Source organism: Caloenas nicobarica, chromosome 1 (genome assembly GCF_036013445.1).
Source record: "Caloenas nicobarica isolate bCalNic1 chromosome 1, bCalNic1.hap1, whole genome shotgun sequence".
NCBI lineage: Eukaryota > Metazoa > Chordata > Aves > Columbiformes > Columbidae > Caloenas > Caloenas nicobarica.
Window position 1 is genome coordinate 199,135,119 of NC_088245.1, and position 17,970 is coordinate 199,153,088.

Consider the following 17,970-nt stretch of genomic DNA (forward strand, 5'->3'; position numbering starts at 1 on the left):
CTCAATTTTAAAAACCTGACTACATGTGAATCACTATGTTAAATGCATACCAAAAATACTCTGTACAGACATGACAGTCAAGATAATTAAGATATATTAAGATATATACCCTCCCACTAACCTAGGAACTAGCAGACTAAATTATACTATAAATAGAAATGAGATTGTGTCACACACCAGTACAAGCATTAAAAAAAGAAACACCTTACCAAAATTGTAGTGACAACCACTGTTCTATTCTCAATGGCTGAAGTGTCATTTCCAAGTGTTGGTTCATGCTGAATCAAAACTAATTTATCCATGTCATTCCAATAACCAACCTGCAAAACAAAATGTGTACAATTTGCAGTAGAAAAGTCAACATTCTGTATATTTACAAATATAAATGATTATAAGAACAACAGAGTGATCTGAAGATAATTTTGTACCAAAGAAAGTGCTGTCATGTTCATAGACAGGTACATAGTGGTAGGTATCCAACACTTTTTGGGTATAGCATCTTGCACCACTGCTGCACAGTGTCAGACCTGGGTTCGCTGCCTCTCAGCTGTTCCTGAATGACCTCAGCTACTTATTTCAACCAGAGGTACAACATAAACCCCATTTTCAATAGTTTGAAGTCCTCTTGGGGCATAAACATGATATAAGAATTTTGTGCTTTCCACAAGTAATTTTTCATTCACTAATCCTGCAGATCTTTTGGTCTTAGACAGAGAAGTGAAAGACATCTGGATGACAGCTTTGCAATTCAATGGCTGATCTCAATTCCCTGCTCCATCATGGGCCTCCCAGGAGACCCCAACCCAGGCACTTCCACCAGGCTCCTTCCACTTAACTGCTGGCACTGACCTTTGGTACCTACATTAGAAGCCCTGTTATTAATCCAGTCTTTAAACTCACTGGACAGACAGGCACCACCAGGCAGTGACTCAGCTCATGCAGGATAAGCACCCCTTCTAGAAAAGTGCTTGCTTTCCCCACTGATTCTGAAGCATGGTAAGAGTGAGTTCACTCTAAAAGTATTTCTGCTAAGTGCCTACAGGGAGGTAGAATAAATTAGGTTTTCCTTTCCCTGGCTGCATTTAGGCTGCCTCAACCCCTCCCAGAGCAGCCTCAGGGTGAAACAGCTGCTTCGTTCATTCTTAGCAGAACTATTTTAGAGCCAGGTTTGAATTACTTGCTCTTGTATTCCCATGGAGAAAAAGAACATTTAATAGTGATATGCCTGCAGACAGAAGCCTTGCCTACACACAGACATGGCTCTTTGCAGGGCACACCTCTGGCGTTCAGCACAGCCTGCAGCTGTGCCCTGCACCTTGGTGGTGATGCTGCTGGGCACAAGATGTGAGCCAACACCCTTTCCTGTGAGGGCCCAGGGATGCAGTGCATGCTGCAAGACCAGATGGCATGAGGGCAGCCTGAGAAGAGGAGATTCCCTTTTAAGCTTGTATTGATGTTTTTGGGAGTTGCTCAATGAACACTTAAAAATCCTCACATAGCCCCCACGAATCCCCACAGGCTATGTACTATGCCTTTGGATGGCCAAAAGAAGATAAGAGACCTAAAATACTTCACTGTTTTTGTAAATCCTGGCCAGTCAGGATCTTATAACATACTCGTCTCCTCACTCTGTGTGGTGACACCATGTTTAGTAGCTGTATGAGCAAGTGGCATTAATATTTCGGATTTAGAGCTCTGCCCAATCATTTAATGTTGGCCTGGGAGATGTCAGGTCTTCCTGAGAGTGCTGTGTGCATATGTTCACAGCACAAGGTGGATGCCTGTGAAATGGCAAGTAGTTCGTGACAGCGGTCCCTTGTCCAACTCTTATTTGGAGATGTCTAATTCTACCTTCCCACCAATCATTTCAGCATGCCAGGTGCAGGACCCTTAGCTGCAGCTGCTCTCACATCTAACCTGTGGCTCACTAGCAAACACCCTCCCTGTTCCCATTCTTGCCATTGTTTTCTGCAACTAGATCAAGCCTCTGACATCACTGCTGGGGAATGGCTCGGTGCCTGTTCCTCTGACCCAGCGCTGACAGCACCCAGCTCCGTGTCAAACAGACAACACGCACACAAACATGCCAGCAGAGGAGTGCTCTAATCCCACCTAAAGGGGCTCTCCAGGTTGCTGAGAACCTAATCGATTAAGCGACTGATCTTTTTTTTCCCAGGAAAGGTGCAGACGGCAGCAACGACTTTAAAAGGTTCCTATCAAAGAGACACAATTCAAGCTGTCACAGGTCACTTTTCAGAAGCATCTGGGGACCAGTCAGCAGCAACTCCCCCATCCCTCCTTCCTTGACAAATCAGGAGTGCATGAGGCCAAGAGCTGGGAGAGAGGAACGCCTTGTCCATCTTACCAGAAGAGGAAAGGGAATTTTAGTGGAAAGTGGGCTCCAGAGAGAGCTCCAGTGTAATTGTCAGTGCTGAAGGACAGTCTGTACCTTGGATGAAAAGCCTTCAGTATAATGGGGACTGGCTAAATGATCAGATCAGTTACACAGCCAATATTATTTCTAACATTAATGTAGAACCCAGACTACAATTCACCATCACAAAGGATTCTGCCTCCATGATGTGGAGAAACATCATGTTCAGATCAATGCAGTGATGTGATAGGAGGGTCTAGAACTGCAGCGGAGTGCTTTTGGTTCCTGCTCTCAGATGCATTAAAAATCCTTTATATTCTTAAAACAGCCAATCTTCCTCTTGAGTTTTACATTTACTATTTCATTCATTTCCTTTTTGATAAAAATGTATGGAGAGGCGAGTCATTTTAGCAGTCCCCAGAACAGTGTGCAGACACACCACAGAGAATTACAGATACATGAAGTAATTCAGTATGAGTGAGTGTGATTGAATATGAATGAATATTTTTTTTTCTATTAGTGAATCAAACAAGCACAAGCTCTTCCCATGCACAACTTCTGCTGTACTTAGCTGAAATGTTCCTTTTCTCTTTGCAATTGCTATTACAGCACAGGAACCTTGACTGAGGTGTCTGAAGCTAACAGGAAGCTTCAGCATTGCTGATATAGTGGAAAGGGAGGTTTTCTTCCTAGTAGGATGCACTGCTAACAAATATTGTTTTTCATCCAGACAACCACAGAGCCATAGATACAACTGATAACTGAAAATGTCAAGTTCTTGTTACAGACTGTGACCTGATAAAAGCAGAATATGTACACCAAAACCTGGCAGTTTGGGAAGCTCATTATAATGGTGAATGATTGTTTTTCATTGTGCAGTTCCTCACTCCTGGAAAGTTCAGAAGGAAAGCAGAAAATGAATGATGTACTGTGTTACAGAATTAAGTACCATATGAAAATGCAGACAGAGATAAAGGAGATTTTTTGAGGTATGGCAGTTATTTTTAAAAACAATTTTAGCTTACATGCATGGGTGTGAGGTTGCATGTGTGCATCTCAAAACAGCGCTAAAGTAACTCTGGAACTGGATTACTGAATAAATATAAGATATATCATGACACTTGTATAAGTATATAAATTCATAGTCACTGTGAGAGCACTAAATAACAACATGCTTTCCAATAAATACCTCAAATCCCCAAGAAAGAAAAAAAACCCAAAACTCCTCAAAGGATAGGATTGAATATCCAGATACTAAAGCATTTTCAATTCTATTTTGATTGCAACTGGACCTTATAGCAGTTGTATCCACTAATACAGAGGCTGAATTTTTCTTTTAGGAAACAATATTGCAAAAGTATCTGCCCCAAAATAAATCTGTCACAACAGTTTGGCACCTGAATGCGTAGTGTCATTTCTGAAGGCCTGTGCACCTTGTAGCAACCACTGAAGTGCTCCTGCTGAAGTCCACAAGTCACTAAGGGCAACGGAATCCTCAAAAGTTTTGACAATAATTTTCCGTGCTAGTTGCCCAAGTTGGAATTTAGGAGCCAAATCTTAGACTGTCTTGTGCATGTGAATGTATCTGTATCTGCAGATGTGGATTCTTTGTTTATTTTTTCCCCTCCTTATTTTAAAATGATGAATGATGAATAGTGAATGACAGAACCACAGAATGCTTGAGGTGGGAGGGGACCACTGAAGGTCATTTGGTCCAACCCCACAGCTCAACCTAGAGTCAGTTTCACAGGACCATGTCTGAATGGCTTTTGAATATTTCCCAAGGATGGTGACTCCCCAACCTTCCTGGGCAACCTGTTCCAGCACTTGGTCACCCACACAGTAAAAAAGTGTTCCCTGATGTTCAGAGGGAACCTCCTGTGTGTCAGTTTGTGCCGATTGCCTCTGGTCCTGTCCCTGGGCACCACTGAAAAGACCCCAGCTCCATCTTCTTTGCACCCTCCCTTCAGGTATTTGTACACATTGATAAGATTCTCACAAGCCTTTGCTTCTCCAGGCTGAACAGTCCCAGCTTTCCCAGCCTCTCACAGAAGAGGCATTCCAGTCCCTTAATTGTATTTGTGGCCCTTTGCTGGACTCTCTCCAGTATGTCCATGTCTCTCTTGTACTGAGAAGCACAGAACTAGACACAGTTCTCTAGGTGTGGCCTCACCAGTGCTGAGTAAATGGGAAGGATTGCCTCCCTTGAATTGCTGCCAGTGCTTTGTCTAATGCAGCCCAGGATACCATTAGCTGCCTTTGCTGCAAGGGCCCATTGCTGGCTCATGTTCAACTTGGTGTCCACCAGGACTCCGGTACCTTTTCTTCCAAGCTGTTTTCCAGCTGGGTGGCCCCCAGCATATATTGGTTTCTGAGGCTGTTACTTCCCAGGTACAAGATTTTGCTCTCACTTTTCCTTGTTGAACTTCATGAGGTTCTTGTCAGCTCATTTCTCCAGGCTGTCGAGGTCCCTCTACAGGGCAGCATGACCCCCTGGCATATCAGCCACTCCCCCCATTTTGGTGTCATTAGCAAACTTGTTGGTGTTACATTCTGCCCCAGATCAGGATCATTAATTAAGATTTTAAATGGGACTGGACCAAATTTTGAACCCTGGGGTACACCACTGGCTACTAACCTCCAGTTAGACTTCAGACCACTGACCACCATCCCCTGGGCCCGGCCCTTCAGCCAGGTTTCAGTACACCCCATTGTATGGGCTTATCCAGCCCATACACCAATTGCTTCTCTAGGAGGATTTTACAGGAAACAGTGTCAAAGGCCATAGTGAAGTCTGAGTAGACAATATCCACTGCTTTCCCTTCATCAACCAGGCCAGTCACTTCATTGTATAAGTTCATCAAGTTGGTGAAGTCAGCCATGCTGACTACTCATGATGATTTTCTTGTCCTTAATGTGCCTGGAACTGGTTTCCAAGAACAGCTGCTCCACAATCTTCCCAGGGATCAAGGTGTAGTTCCCTGGATTCTCCTTGCCCTTCTTGAAGAGAGAAGTGACATTTATATTCCTTCAGTTTTTGGGCACTTCTCCCAGTTGCCATGATCAACCAAAGATTATTGAGTGTGTCCTCACAATTACATCTACCAGCAACTTCAGCACTTGTGGCTATATCCCATAAGGATCCACAGATTTATGTATTTCCAGCTTGCTTAAGTATTCCCTGACCCAATCCTCTTCCACCAAGGGTACATCTTCCTTACTCCAGACTCTCACCCTTGTCTCTGGGACCTGGGATTCCTGAAGGCTGGTGTTGTTAGGTGAGGCAAAGGTGGCAATCACTACCTCAGCCTTTTTCATGTTCTGTGTACTCAGGTCTCCTGTCTCATTGAGTAAAGGGCTCACATTTTCCCTAGCCACCTGTGTACTTACAGAAGCCCTTCTTTTTGTCTTTGATGTCCCCGGTCAGATTCAATTCCATTTGGACCCTAACTAGCTCAACTTCATCTCTAGATGCTCAGGCAATGTTTTTGTATTCCTCCCAGGTTACCCACCCTGGATTGCACCCTCTGCAGGCTTACTTTTTGTGTTTGAGGTTGGCTAGGAGCTCTTTCATTTATCCATGCAGGCTTCCTGACATTTTTGCCTGGCTTATTCGGTGCCATGGAACCCTCCTGAGCTCGGAGGAGGTAATCCTTGAATATTAAGCAGCTCTCTTAGGCTTCTTTTCCCTCCCTTACCTTCCAGGCAGATCTCTGCTCTTCTCAAGCTGGAGCTTGCTTTTCACCCTCCTCCTGTCCCTAGACTCCTGAACTCCACTATCTCGTGCTCACTGCAGCCAAGGCTGCCTTTGACTTTCACATCCCCAACAAATCCCTCCTTGTTGGTGAGTAGGAGGTCTAGCAGAGCATCTTCCCTTATTGGCTCCTCTATTCATTGGAGGAATAAGTTGTTGTCAATGGACTCTAGTAACCTCCTGGATTGTTTATGTCCTTCTGTGTTGTCCCACCAGCAGATGTTGGGGTGGTTGAAGTCCCCCTTGAAAACCAGGGCCAGTGAACATGAGGCTGCTCCTATCTGTCTGTAGAGGGCCTGATCCATTTGTTTTCTCTGGTCAGGTGGCATAGAGCAGACACCCACTATAATGTCACCTTGACCTGCCCTTTTTTGAATTCTAACCCATAATCTCTCAGCTGGCTCCTCATCCATCCCCAGGCAGAGCTCCATGCACTCCAGTTGCTCTCACATAAATGGCAACTCCCCCTCTCATCTCTCCCGCGTGTCCTTCCTAAAGAGCCTGTATCCCTCCACTGCAACACTCCAGCCGTGGGAGCCACCCCACTACATTTCCACAGTCCTTCTCCTCATACCCTCTCCCCTCACCAGCAGGTTTTGTTATTGTTCTGCAGACAAGAACCAAGTAAAAAATGCTGTATAAATGAAACTAATACGACCATTGGCTACTGTTTCCCATTTTACTAAACTATATGGAAGTCTGCCTCTGACTAGCTGTACCATTTTGTAATGCTCTGTTTACATCCTTAAAGCTGTGGGCAACAAAAATCTCTTTTCTAAAGATTAGAGGCATGCATGACTCTGACTGGAAAGGCTAGTCCTGAAAAGATATCACTGGGTGACTCATAAGTCATGTTATGTAGGACACAAGAAGAAGACATTGAAAATGAAGGCCTCTTAGTTCAATTAAGTATAGCCATTTCTCATGTATTATATAGGATTTGTCAGGCTGGAGCACAGAATTAGTCCAATGATCACATATAAAATACTATGTAATACATGAGAAATAAATTCTTGTGAGTAGCCAGATCTGTCAAAGCTGTTACAGCTTGTTATATCAAAGACAGGTAATGGCTTAAGAATTGCAGAGAGGCATGCCTGAAAAGGTAAGAAAAGCACTTGGGGACTCTAGAACAGCACAGACATAAGCTCCTCTATTTGCAGCCACCCTCCCCTTAAATTGCAGGCAAGAAGAGAGGGTGGGGACATCCCTGCAGTGGTGGCAGCCAGCCAGCTCTCCCAAAACAGGTGATAAGTGTTGAAACAGGAACAACAGGCCACTTCTGACAGTTTGCCACTGAGCAAATTCCCTAATGAGTTACTGAAGTTGTGATCTAATTAACCTTTTCCACCCTGCATTCCCTCCTGTATAACTGGAACCAAGGATGGAAAGGTCATATTTCACCACTTGCCTTCGATGCGCCCGAGCCCCCCATGCACCCTCCTGGCTGCTGACAGTGCAGGAGGGGCAGCGTGGTCAGATACGTTGCCTGGCTGGGGACACCACACTTCCCAAGAGAAGAGGAAGACAGACTCACCTTTCCCAATTTGTTCTTCAGCCATCTGTCATACTTTCAAAAGGTAACTGCACCAATATGTCTCATACACAGGCACATGCTTTGCTTTGGTCTACAGCTCTATGCTGTGATATACTGGAAATTTGTTCATCCCAGTGTGTAATTCTGCTCTGGGTCTGTAGTTTTACACTCTGCCTCCTCCTCACTGTGGTATGTAACTGTCTTCAGGGACACACGGTTCACCTGGGGTACTATTTACTGGGCTTGTCGCCTCTGGCCTGACAGCACAGGACTATTTAATTCAATTCTGATTGCTCTGGCCCTACTCGAGCAGCCATGATTCTCCTATTCATCATCAGCTTCTCTCTTTTCCTTGTTCTGATGACCTCACAAACAAAACAGGCCACAGGAAATACAATCCTTGAGGCCTGGGTACATTTTCTGCTCTTTGTTTTATACTATGAAAAATGGACAAATTTTGGTACAGCTGAGAAAGTGTTAACAAAGTAGCCAGGCTGATCTTTTCAAAGTGATTAGGCTGAGTGATAAGGTATGTGCATTCGCACATGGAGGATCTGCTTAGGCATAGGTGTTAATGTGCAGTTACCTAAGTTGCTTTCAAGCAACCAATCAAGCACACAGGATTAGATAATGCAATTAATTTCAGAAAATATAAGTGTTCAGGGCATTCTCTCTTCCATCTCTCTTCTCTCCTTTCCCTCTTAAAAGCCCTATATTAGTTATAGCCTATGATTCATGTTTACACAGAATGTTCAGATGACCCCACCTAAAAATGCTGGTAATTTGCAAGAGAAAAATGGTCAGAGAAGATACAAGACCATTCTGACCATTTTCGATCACCCAGCAGCCTAGCAACGTCCCATCCAGCTGCTTTTCGTTACTATGCTTCACTGACATCCACCAGTCCAAGACACACGCTTGGTTTTGTGCTCCCCAATTTGTTGCACTGAATAATAGCATCTAGTAGCAAGTGAAGCTTAAATCTGCATTCACCAGAACTACTATACATATATTCAATATAGATTATTTTTTTAAATCTTACAGAATCCAGTTTAATATGTTTGCACAATCATTTAATCATACATAACTCGTTTATATGATGTCAGGATAGTAAACACTGTCAGCATGTACCTTCCGAGGGCCTGTGTTTTTCAGCTCAAAGACATCCATGGTGTAGTTGACTCTGCGACCATAGTGGTCAAACTGAACATTTCCTGTCAATCCTTGTATTCGAACCTACAAATCGAATAAAAAGCAGCATGAAGATCCAGTTTTACATACTTTATTCCAAATGTCACAATGCAGTGAAAGTTATCCTGGCTATGTCCTTAAATTACCATAACAACACCACTGTAGAATAGTCAGGTATTATAAAGCAAAAATTTGGCTACTTGGCTCAAAATAGGGTTAGATATACCACTATCTAAGTGCTAACAAAGACACACAACGACCTTTTCTTCTTTCTTGCTGTGCAGCTCAACACTTTCCAGCTGCAGATCCTCAAGCAAGTACGTTTTTTACCATTCTCATCACTCCTGCAGAATATTTAAGATGACATGAAATAAACCCAAAGGATGTTTAGCCTGAGCTCGTATATCCTTTTAGTTCACACTCTGGTGGTTTAAATGTACAAATTGAGATTCTACTGCTTGTCAAGGTAAACTTGACAACAACCTTGGCCCCAGTAAAACAATTCACTGTCACAGAAGATGGTTGACATGTACAGGGCCTGAAAAGAGTGTTTTCAAGTCTCAGAGTGGAGAAGGACAGATGTAAAGGCATAAGATTTGTTGGGGCAGTTTTCCGCCACCTGTGTCTCAGCTGAAACCAGAACTCTGTTTTTTCTTTCAGTGCTTTTCTGCCTCACCAAAGGATACCCAGACTGTGGTCCTCCTCCCAAAGAAGCTACAACCATATTGCTGCTGGCTTTGATTCTATCAGGATCTAGCCTTGCAAACCTCTTTGGCTGGATTTGAAGGCTCATGCTGTCTGTCCAAACACAGAAGCCTGACCTCATGCTTCTCTCAATTTTTAGAGATCTGTGCATCTGCATGGAGTACGTGAAGCACACAAGATGCTTTATTTCTATCCCTAAGAGTCAGGATGTGGATTTAAACCATTTACTCTTTCCCTCTGTCTATTTCTATCTCTGCAGATTTTTCTCCAGGACTAAACCGTGGCTTCTAGGCACAGAGCTGCCAGCTCTGTCAGCAGTCCCTTCTTCTCAGCAGTTTCTTCTCAGTGGAGCCTGCTCATTTGCAATGATTTAAATTCTACTGCAGGATTTTTATTTTCTTACTGTCCCATTCAAAGGAAAGGCTAAATCTTCTTGACAGAGATCTGGAACTTTCTAGCCATCCACATTCATCAGGAATTCAAAATCCTGACATCAGAGAGCAATAGCTCTGGGTTATTTCTTTTTAAAGAAAAAAATACTACCTATGTGATTTCCCTGGGAGAAATGTACTTTTATTCAAGACGACAGAAACATATTTGAAAGGTTATCTTATCTAGCTATACCTTTTTCCTTAAATTACAATATCTGTACAGCCAGGCATATAATGCAAAAGTAACAGATGAGTTCACCAGTTCAGTGGAGGAAGTCCTAACCATCTTAATAGAATTAATAGTAATTTCAAATAGTAGTAGTTCTCCTCTGCCTCCATTACAAGTTACAAAGCAGAACAAGGAGAACAGCCTCAGCTGTTTCCAAATGGCAACAGAAAAAGAAATTTCCCCTCTCCCATTAGTAACCTCATATATAATATTTTCCAAATCATATAGTATACAACTAGAATCCAATATTCACAACGATCACTAGAATAAGGCCCACCCTTACCTGTTTTAATGTCCGCTCCATATCAATTCCTTGACCCCATGGGGCTGCGGGGTTAGCAAGACAATCACCAGCATTTCCTCTCCTTGAAATATCAATTTTCTGTCTTCTAAGATTACGGAAAGTTTCGGCCATCACAAGCACTCCATCATATGTTAATGCAGATGTATACTAAACAGATGGACAAACACTCCGCTTTAGAGTTGGCATGTCTTTACAAAAATCAGCTGTCTCAGATATTTCTAGTTTGATTCATTATGCAGCAGTTTCTATACTTTCATTGAGGAAAAATCTCTCCTCAAAATCAAAAGTGATTTTGCCTAAAGAACAAATGCAGGCGTAAGAAGAGTACATTTCAGTAGCTCCAGCTTTAAAACTGTATTTCTTAAGGGTGGAGAAATCTGTCTCTGAAGAGCTATTAAAAGAAACAAATTGAACTGGAGATATCGAAGTCTTCACTTTTTTCCAGTTGTCTTGTATGTTAGGGAACGATCCCACCCACCCAACTTACGCAAAATAAAAGAAACAGTAACTCACTGAGAAAACACAACTGAAATAATGCACAGCTAATGAGCAGATACGTAAATATCAAAATTTAAATTTACTTATTCCAAGTCTGATTTCCTTCCTTTCTTTTGTCTTGCATGTTATAAGATCTTTGAGACATGATTTATCTTTATAATCTCAAATTTTGGTTATCCATAAGTGAATTATGTGTGATTCAGATTAATCATGATGACTTCTCAGAAGCAGGCAGCACAATCCTGCTCATGTGCCAAGGAATCCTATAAGCTAAATTGTTCCTGTCACCAGTACTTCAGGATGTCTGCACTCCATAGACCGCAGCATTCTTGGTTGTTTTGTTTTTGGTTTTTTTGGTGTTTTTGTGTGTGTGTGTGTGTGTGTGTGTGGAGGGGGGTGTTTGTTTTTGTTTGGGTTTTTTTCCCCTTCAGAACATAATTTTCTTGAATATTCACCAAATTATGTATCTATGCTTTGTATCATCCATGCTGATACTTTCTCAAGACTTTGCCAACCTACCAATCTCCCAGCCAAGGGACGGCTGATTGCTTATCTTTGCACAGTGCCCAGCACAAAGGAGCCCAGTTTCAACTAGGTCTGATATGCCTTAGTACGTATAATAACAGAACTATTTTGATGTAGTCATATTTATAGCTATGCTGTGATTTGTCTGCCAAGAAAATTATAGGTAAGAAAAATATTTTGTTACCCATCTGTGAGGGATTATGATAGAGAAACACTGGGATGTAATTTCACTGTAAGATTGTGCCTGAAAGTGATTACTACACCAGGTTTTGAGGTGAATGGAATTTCCAGAGGAAACTCCAAATGAAAATTTAAGGGTAGTAAATTTACAATTACGGTTGCATCTTATATACAGAAGAATTCAGCTGTCAGAAAAGCTCTGCACTCTAAGTGAATCTAGATAATTAGACTAACTCATGTAAAATTGGTTGAAATTAAGTTGTCAGTTAAGTATTTGACCTTTAATTCCTGTCAGTAAAGGGGTGAAGCTGGAAAATAAGCAACAAAGGACATTAAAATATGCCAGTGAAACGCGTTGCAGTTTGTTTCTATCGTACAATCATAAGGATAGGCATAATTAGTTGCCAGCAATAGTAAGATCAACTGCCTTCTCCTCTGCTGAAATATTAAGGTCTTCATTTGTGTATTCAATAATGTTAGTCAGAAATTAGAACACTTGAGTGATATCTTTGGTAGTTCTTCAGATCAGTCAGTACCTTCGGTGGAGTCTCGGATCCTGGGTACTCTCTCTGGTCCAGCTTCTTCCAGCGCTGCATCAACTTAGTTACCATGGGAGTACTGAAATCCACCAGCTGAAACCCAGTCACATTGGCTCCTCCATGCATAAATCTCTCCAGTGAAATATCTTTGAATCCCTAGAAAATCAATTTAAGATTGTTTGTCCTCGTACACCACTGTGGGTCCAATCTGTTCTAGGTCAGCAACACAGCATAAAGAATGTAGAACAGCAGGTTTCCATTAGAAGCCAAAACTTAAAACCAGAGAATAACATTGAACCTTGGTTGTTAATTTTAATTTGTGTAATAAAGAATGAAACAAAACCAAGAAATAAATTTCCCACATTATTGCTAGGGTGGTCTTGACAGCTAAGCAACACAGTGCTGGGAATGGCAGACAGTTTTTGAAGAAATGCCTTTGGCGAATCATCTGAAAAGTGCCTGCAGAATATTAAAGCCTTAATCCAATTTCCATCAAAGTTGGCAGATTTGAGTGAACACTGTACTAGTGCTTTAACCAACATATCCCTGTTTCTCTGCATGCTTGCAAAATGAACAACACTATTCTGTAAATACATTTATTCCAAGACTCATTGTTTAGGCTGAAAGTGTCTGAGATAATGAGATAATGTAATAGACATTAGAAAGCAGAGAGAGTGCATGAGGATCTCACTGTTAGTGCAAGGAAAACGCAACATCAGAATACAATTTTGTGAAATAGATGGTGGTACAGATGTAGATCTGCTACATATTGAAAGCCTAGAGTGAACCCCAACACTGAAAGAAAAAATAAAGTACATATACTTCCTGACTTAGTTTCTCAGGCTAATCTGTTCAGCATGTATAAAGACAAACTCTTCAGTAAAATTTGCCTTTACAGACATAACTGAACTTCAGGAGACTGCATAACGCAAACTGCTAAAGTATGCTAAGAAGCAAGCATGGATCTTTTTGCTCCTTTGCTAGCTGCTATGTCTAATGCTAGCATAAAGGTATCTTATTTTTATTTTCTTAAATTCTTCTGATTGGCATCTATCTGCACTAACAAAAGTGTATTATCACAACTTAAAAAAAAAAAAATTTAGGAAAAAAACCCAAAACTTGTGGGGTACTGACCCTATATCCCAGGGAAAAAAAAAACTCTTAAGGGCAGAGATTTGATTCATATCCTAAAGCAATCTGACAGTAACTATAAAAGGTGACGGATCAGGAAGTCATATTAGCCACATTATTGAGCAGCCAGGAGATAGCAACATGTGTCCCTGCTGAAGCTGCTGAGTAGATGTGCCTGAATATCCCACTAACAGTACACTGCAACATCAGGTTCTGTGTTTACAGCAACTATTTTGCATGGGAAAAGTCACTTGGGGAGCTATAAATTTGTGATGCTCAAGATCTAATTTGTAAGACCTAAGAGAATAGACATGACTCATTTAAAATGCCTGAGGTCTTAAAATAATCTCAAGTGATCTTAAGTTAAGGTACAAGTACAGCAGAGCACAATAAAATATTTCACGTCAACTAAAATTCCTTGAGGGAGAGTGAAAAGAAAACAATTTAAAGCATACATTAGACTCTGTCCTACATTCGCTGTGCTTCACCAAGCAGGTATTTCAGCTTAAAGAATGGGTTATTTTAATAATAAAACATTGCTTTTACTCTTTCTTTGCCCTCTTCTCAGCATTATCTGTGTTAATGTGCAGTTTAGATTTAAGAGTGAAAATACGGCACTAGTAATCTGACCGGAAATAGCTGATCTTACAGCAAAAAGAATGTTCCCTGGAGAATGTAGAAAATTTACCTCAATAATTGTTATGTTACTAATATTAAAAAAGTGAGTCAAAAATCATAGTGTAGTTCTTTAAATTCTAATTCAGCCACAACATACACTTGGCAGTCCTTTATGCTACATTGAGTTTGATAAAATTTAAGAGGGTAACATTGTGCCCCTCCTGTCTAGATGACTGTAACAACAAAACCAAGTTCTTTTATGCACCATAAAGAATGTATTATGTGCAACATTAGTGACAAATGGGAAATGTTGTGTGAAGTGCTACAACTTCAGTAAAGCTGAGTGTTTTACTTACCGTGCAGGGATATAATTCTAGAAAAGTATCTTACCAGGTTGGCAACAATATAATGGTATCCTTTAACATGCTTTCCCACGCTTACGATCTGTGGGAGAGAAATAAGAAAAAAAGAAAAAAAGAAAGAAAAAAAAAAAGAGGTCATATTGTTTTCTCCAGACAGGTGTTTTCATAGCCAGATAGACATAAATTCTGAAATGTATAACATCAGTAATATAATGTCGAGAGTCTTTCTCCGATAAAGTAGCTATAACTTTCCGGGTCCTTAATCATGAGAAAAGGCTAAAATGAAAGTTAATAAAGTACAGGGTGTTTCAAAAAGATGGACCCAACATGTTACAATTACACACAAATTTACAAATGGTTTAATGAGTTATCAAGATTTAGTAACCTTTTTATAAATACTCTATGTTCCCTCCACCTGCTGTACGGACTGTAAGAGTTTCAATCATGGGCAGTTCCTGGTTGCAGAGATAAAGTGATCTCAAATTTGGTCCATCTTTTTGAAACACCCTGTAATGAACTGGTAATCTGAGTGTTTTCCATATGATTGAAAACGTAACTGTAGTATATACACTTTTACTAAATAGAGCAATTAGCTATGGGATACAAATTCAGAAAGAGGAGGTCACACACGAGTTAGAAAGCCTACCTGCTGACACACCTTTTCATTTTAAATAAGTGTGGAATTTATGAATCAAACTGTGTTTTCATCTCTTGGGATCAAAACTGTCCAAAGCTGTTTGCCCTTGAGGTGGTCAAGTACTGCAAGTGTTATTCAGCACTTAGTAATTTGCTAAAGACTTTGGGAACAGGCATGAGTGGGGACTTAGCAAGAATGGACATCGAGGCTGCCTCAGAGTGTTTAACCAAAATACAGCATCAAGTGATGCAAAAAGGGAACAACCATAATGAGCAGCTGCAACAGTCTCAATATGGCAAGATCAGCAACAGGGTTTAGACAAAAACTATGTGAGCCTGTGCCTTGCATCAATATTGTTGCTGTTCCTATGATGGAATGCATCTTATTTTTAATGTGCTGAAAATAAAAAATGAGGAGAGAATATTTTGTCAGTAGAAAACAGTGTTAATGGTTTCATTGCAGATTAAAGTTGTTTTTACTAAAGAAACTAACATGAATACCTGTGACATGTAGCTTACATTTAATAACAGTAAAGAGTTATTTTGACTCTTACTTTTGATAGTTTACCACTCATTTACAAAGACTGCAGCCCAAATATGGTTTTTTCTCTCTCTTTGTGTGTGTGTGTGGTTTGGGTTTTTTTCCCCATTTCATGTACTCATGTCCACAAAGCATTTTAGCTTCCTTCCAGATGAATAAATAAGACACAGCCAAAAGTTTTGCATGCAGTGCAGCTTACTCAGTAAGTAATGGGAAACCTAGATCTGCCTCCTTTCCTGCTTTGAAATCTTAGCCCTAGGTCCTGTCCTGAAGACTTGGCAACTTCTTGGCTTTATGGGTCACATCTCATGTCCAAAAGACAGAACAAACATTCACTAAGCCTTGCAGCCTGTTTTCCTAGTGCAGTAAAAAAATAACATCACATTTTGGAGATGGGAGACAAGTTGCTGAAGGACTAAATAATTTAGCCAAAGACATTTAAGGATCCAGGATCTAAATCTGGATTAAGACTTTGAAATCCTTGACTCCTGGCTCCATTGTTCTGGTAAGTCAATTTGCTTCTACATCAGAGTGGAAGGGAAAATTGATGGGATGTGGCATAAGCATCTTGTCAGAACTGTTTTAATTTCATTATTTGAAAGTAATAAAGTAAATAAACAATTTGTCTGTTATCCTTTTGTTCTTGTTGTTTCCCAACCTCTATTTTGTACTTATAGTCTATAGCTAAAATGTTCATATTTAAAAAGCAAAAGCTAAAAAAGACACCGTCCCCCTCAAGCCATGACCAGATTTTCAACCTGCATATAAATAAATTGCTTATTTTGGACGCAGTCAAATTCCCATTAAGATCAGTGCATAAATGCCATTGCTACCATTATACTTGGGGGGCTTTTACATCTGGACTTCTTCAGCAACACAAGGTAATGAAAATATGTTTGCCTCCTCATTACAAGGAAACTGATTAAAAAGCTCACATTTTAAAATAACTACAGTATCATCATTTGAATGTAAGTGGACTGACATTATTTAAGATGTGATGTGGCAACTGTGTACCAGATCCCTAGCTTGGAAAAATTACTGCAGTTCCCTTCGAGCTCTTGGAAGCTGATGTGACTTTGGCAATTAACATCCTTAGTGATCTATTCCCTGGTTTGGTTTCATAACACAAATTGTGACGATCATTGCAACGTACCAGTCAAGCACATGATCAACATGTAATGGTTGAGGTACGTCAGACACATATCCATAGTTGTCACAATCAAAATAAGTAAACGATGCAAGCGATTAACCAGATTTGCTTCCGTGCTTGTTTCTAGCAAATTCATGCAGATATCACTGCAGACTTCTTGGATTTGATGTGAACAACACAGAACATTTTTTTAAATTAAAATTTGAATTTTCCAGTGTGTTCTCTCAAAACTTCTCTCTTAGAGTGAGTGATAAAGGTACACATTTATGTATCAAGTAGTTGTCTTAACTTCCTTTATAGTCAGTGGAAAGACCAGGCACTTTGAGGAAATGATTCATCTTATCCTAAAGCACATGTCTAAAATTAATTAGACAGCTTGTGCCCAAAAGTGCTTATTTTTCTGCATTGACTAGAAAAAGAGTTGATGATGATCAGCTCTGATGTAGACACCTACATTTTATATCCCTAATGCTAACTGAGACGAATTTCACCCTAGGAATGTTGATCAGGCAGGCAGAGAAATGATGTTATATGGCTTACATTTCCAACCGAGATTGGATACAATTCTGATTTTGAATTTGAAATGTTTATCATTATTGATCACACACAGTTTGCAAACCAGGAATTATTTACGGTTTAGGAAAAAAAGTGCCTGTTTAGTGAAACAGCTTTCCATGGCCATCTCATATTTTTGAATATTCAAAACATACATACAGTCCACTTTCTCAAATACTCCAAGCTGCAGATCATGATCTATAAAATAGGATATGAGTTCTTGCTGCCTGAAGAACCACCTTTCTCTATACTGTACTTCCTCACTGAGATAAATTGAAGCAACAAACTTAAGTATTCCACAACAAGAGGAGTTTCTGACAGCTACGCAGTCTGCAATGCAAACTTTCACACTCCTGTTTTCTGTTCTTTAACTGGTTAGCAGTGATTAGAGCTTTAACAGAGATGAGACCTCAAACATTCCATACACAGAACAGTCGATATTGCCCTGAACCAGAAACTAAACAGATGAGTGCTGGTGAGTGAGGGAAGAATATTTTTCTTCTATGGCAGCGCAGAATGGGCAGGTAAAAGATCCAGCAAATCTATTCTGAAAGGGAAAAGCACTACTGAGATTTTGACAGATGAGGGAGTGTTCTTGCATGGCACCATCCAAAAGAAAACCAGTTTATGTATTTTGAGTTCACCCTTGATGTGAAATGCAGCACAGTAAATAGTCGCAATCAGGATATTACTTCAAAAAAGCACGTTCC

The 17,970-nt window shown here is 40.6% G+C and overlaps 1 protein-coding gene across 3 annotated transcripts in view; it reads right to left on the bottom strand.

The window, feature by feature from the left end:
- Positions 1–17,970, bottom strand: part of GRIA4 (glutamate ionotropic receptor AMPA type subunit 4) — a 233,798-nt gene that overhangs the window by 65,747 nt on the left and 150,081 nt on the right. For all 3 annotated transcript variants that reach the window (XM_065626774.1, XM_065626775.1, XM_065626776.1), the window contains exons 5-9: positions 14,407–14,460; positions 12,265–12,423; positions 10,505–10,672; positions 8,797–8,901; positions 210–320 (exon numbers count right to left, since the gene is read on the bottom strand). In XM_065626774.1, coding sequence (XP_065482846.1) covers positions 210–320; positions 8,797–8,901; positions 10,505–10,672; positions 12,265–12,423; positions 14,407–14,460 — 597 coding nt within the window. The remainder of the gene's footprint in view (positions 1–209; positions 321–8,796; positions 8,902–10,504; positions 10,673–12,264; positions 12,424–14,406; positions 14,461–17,970) is intronic.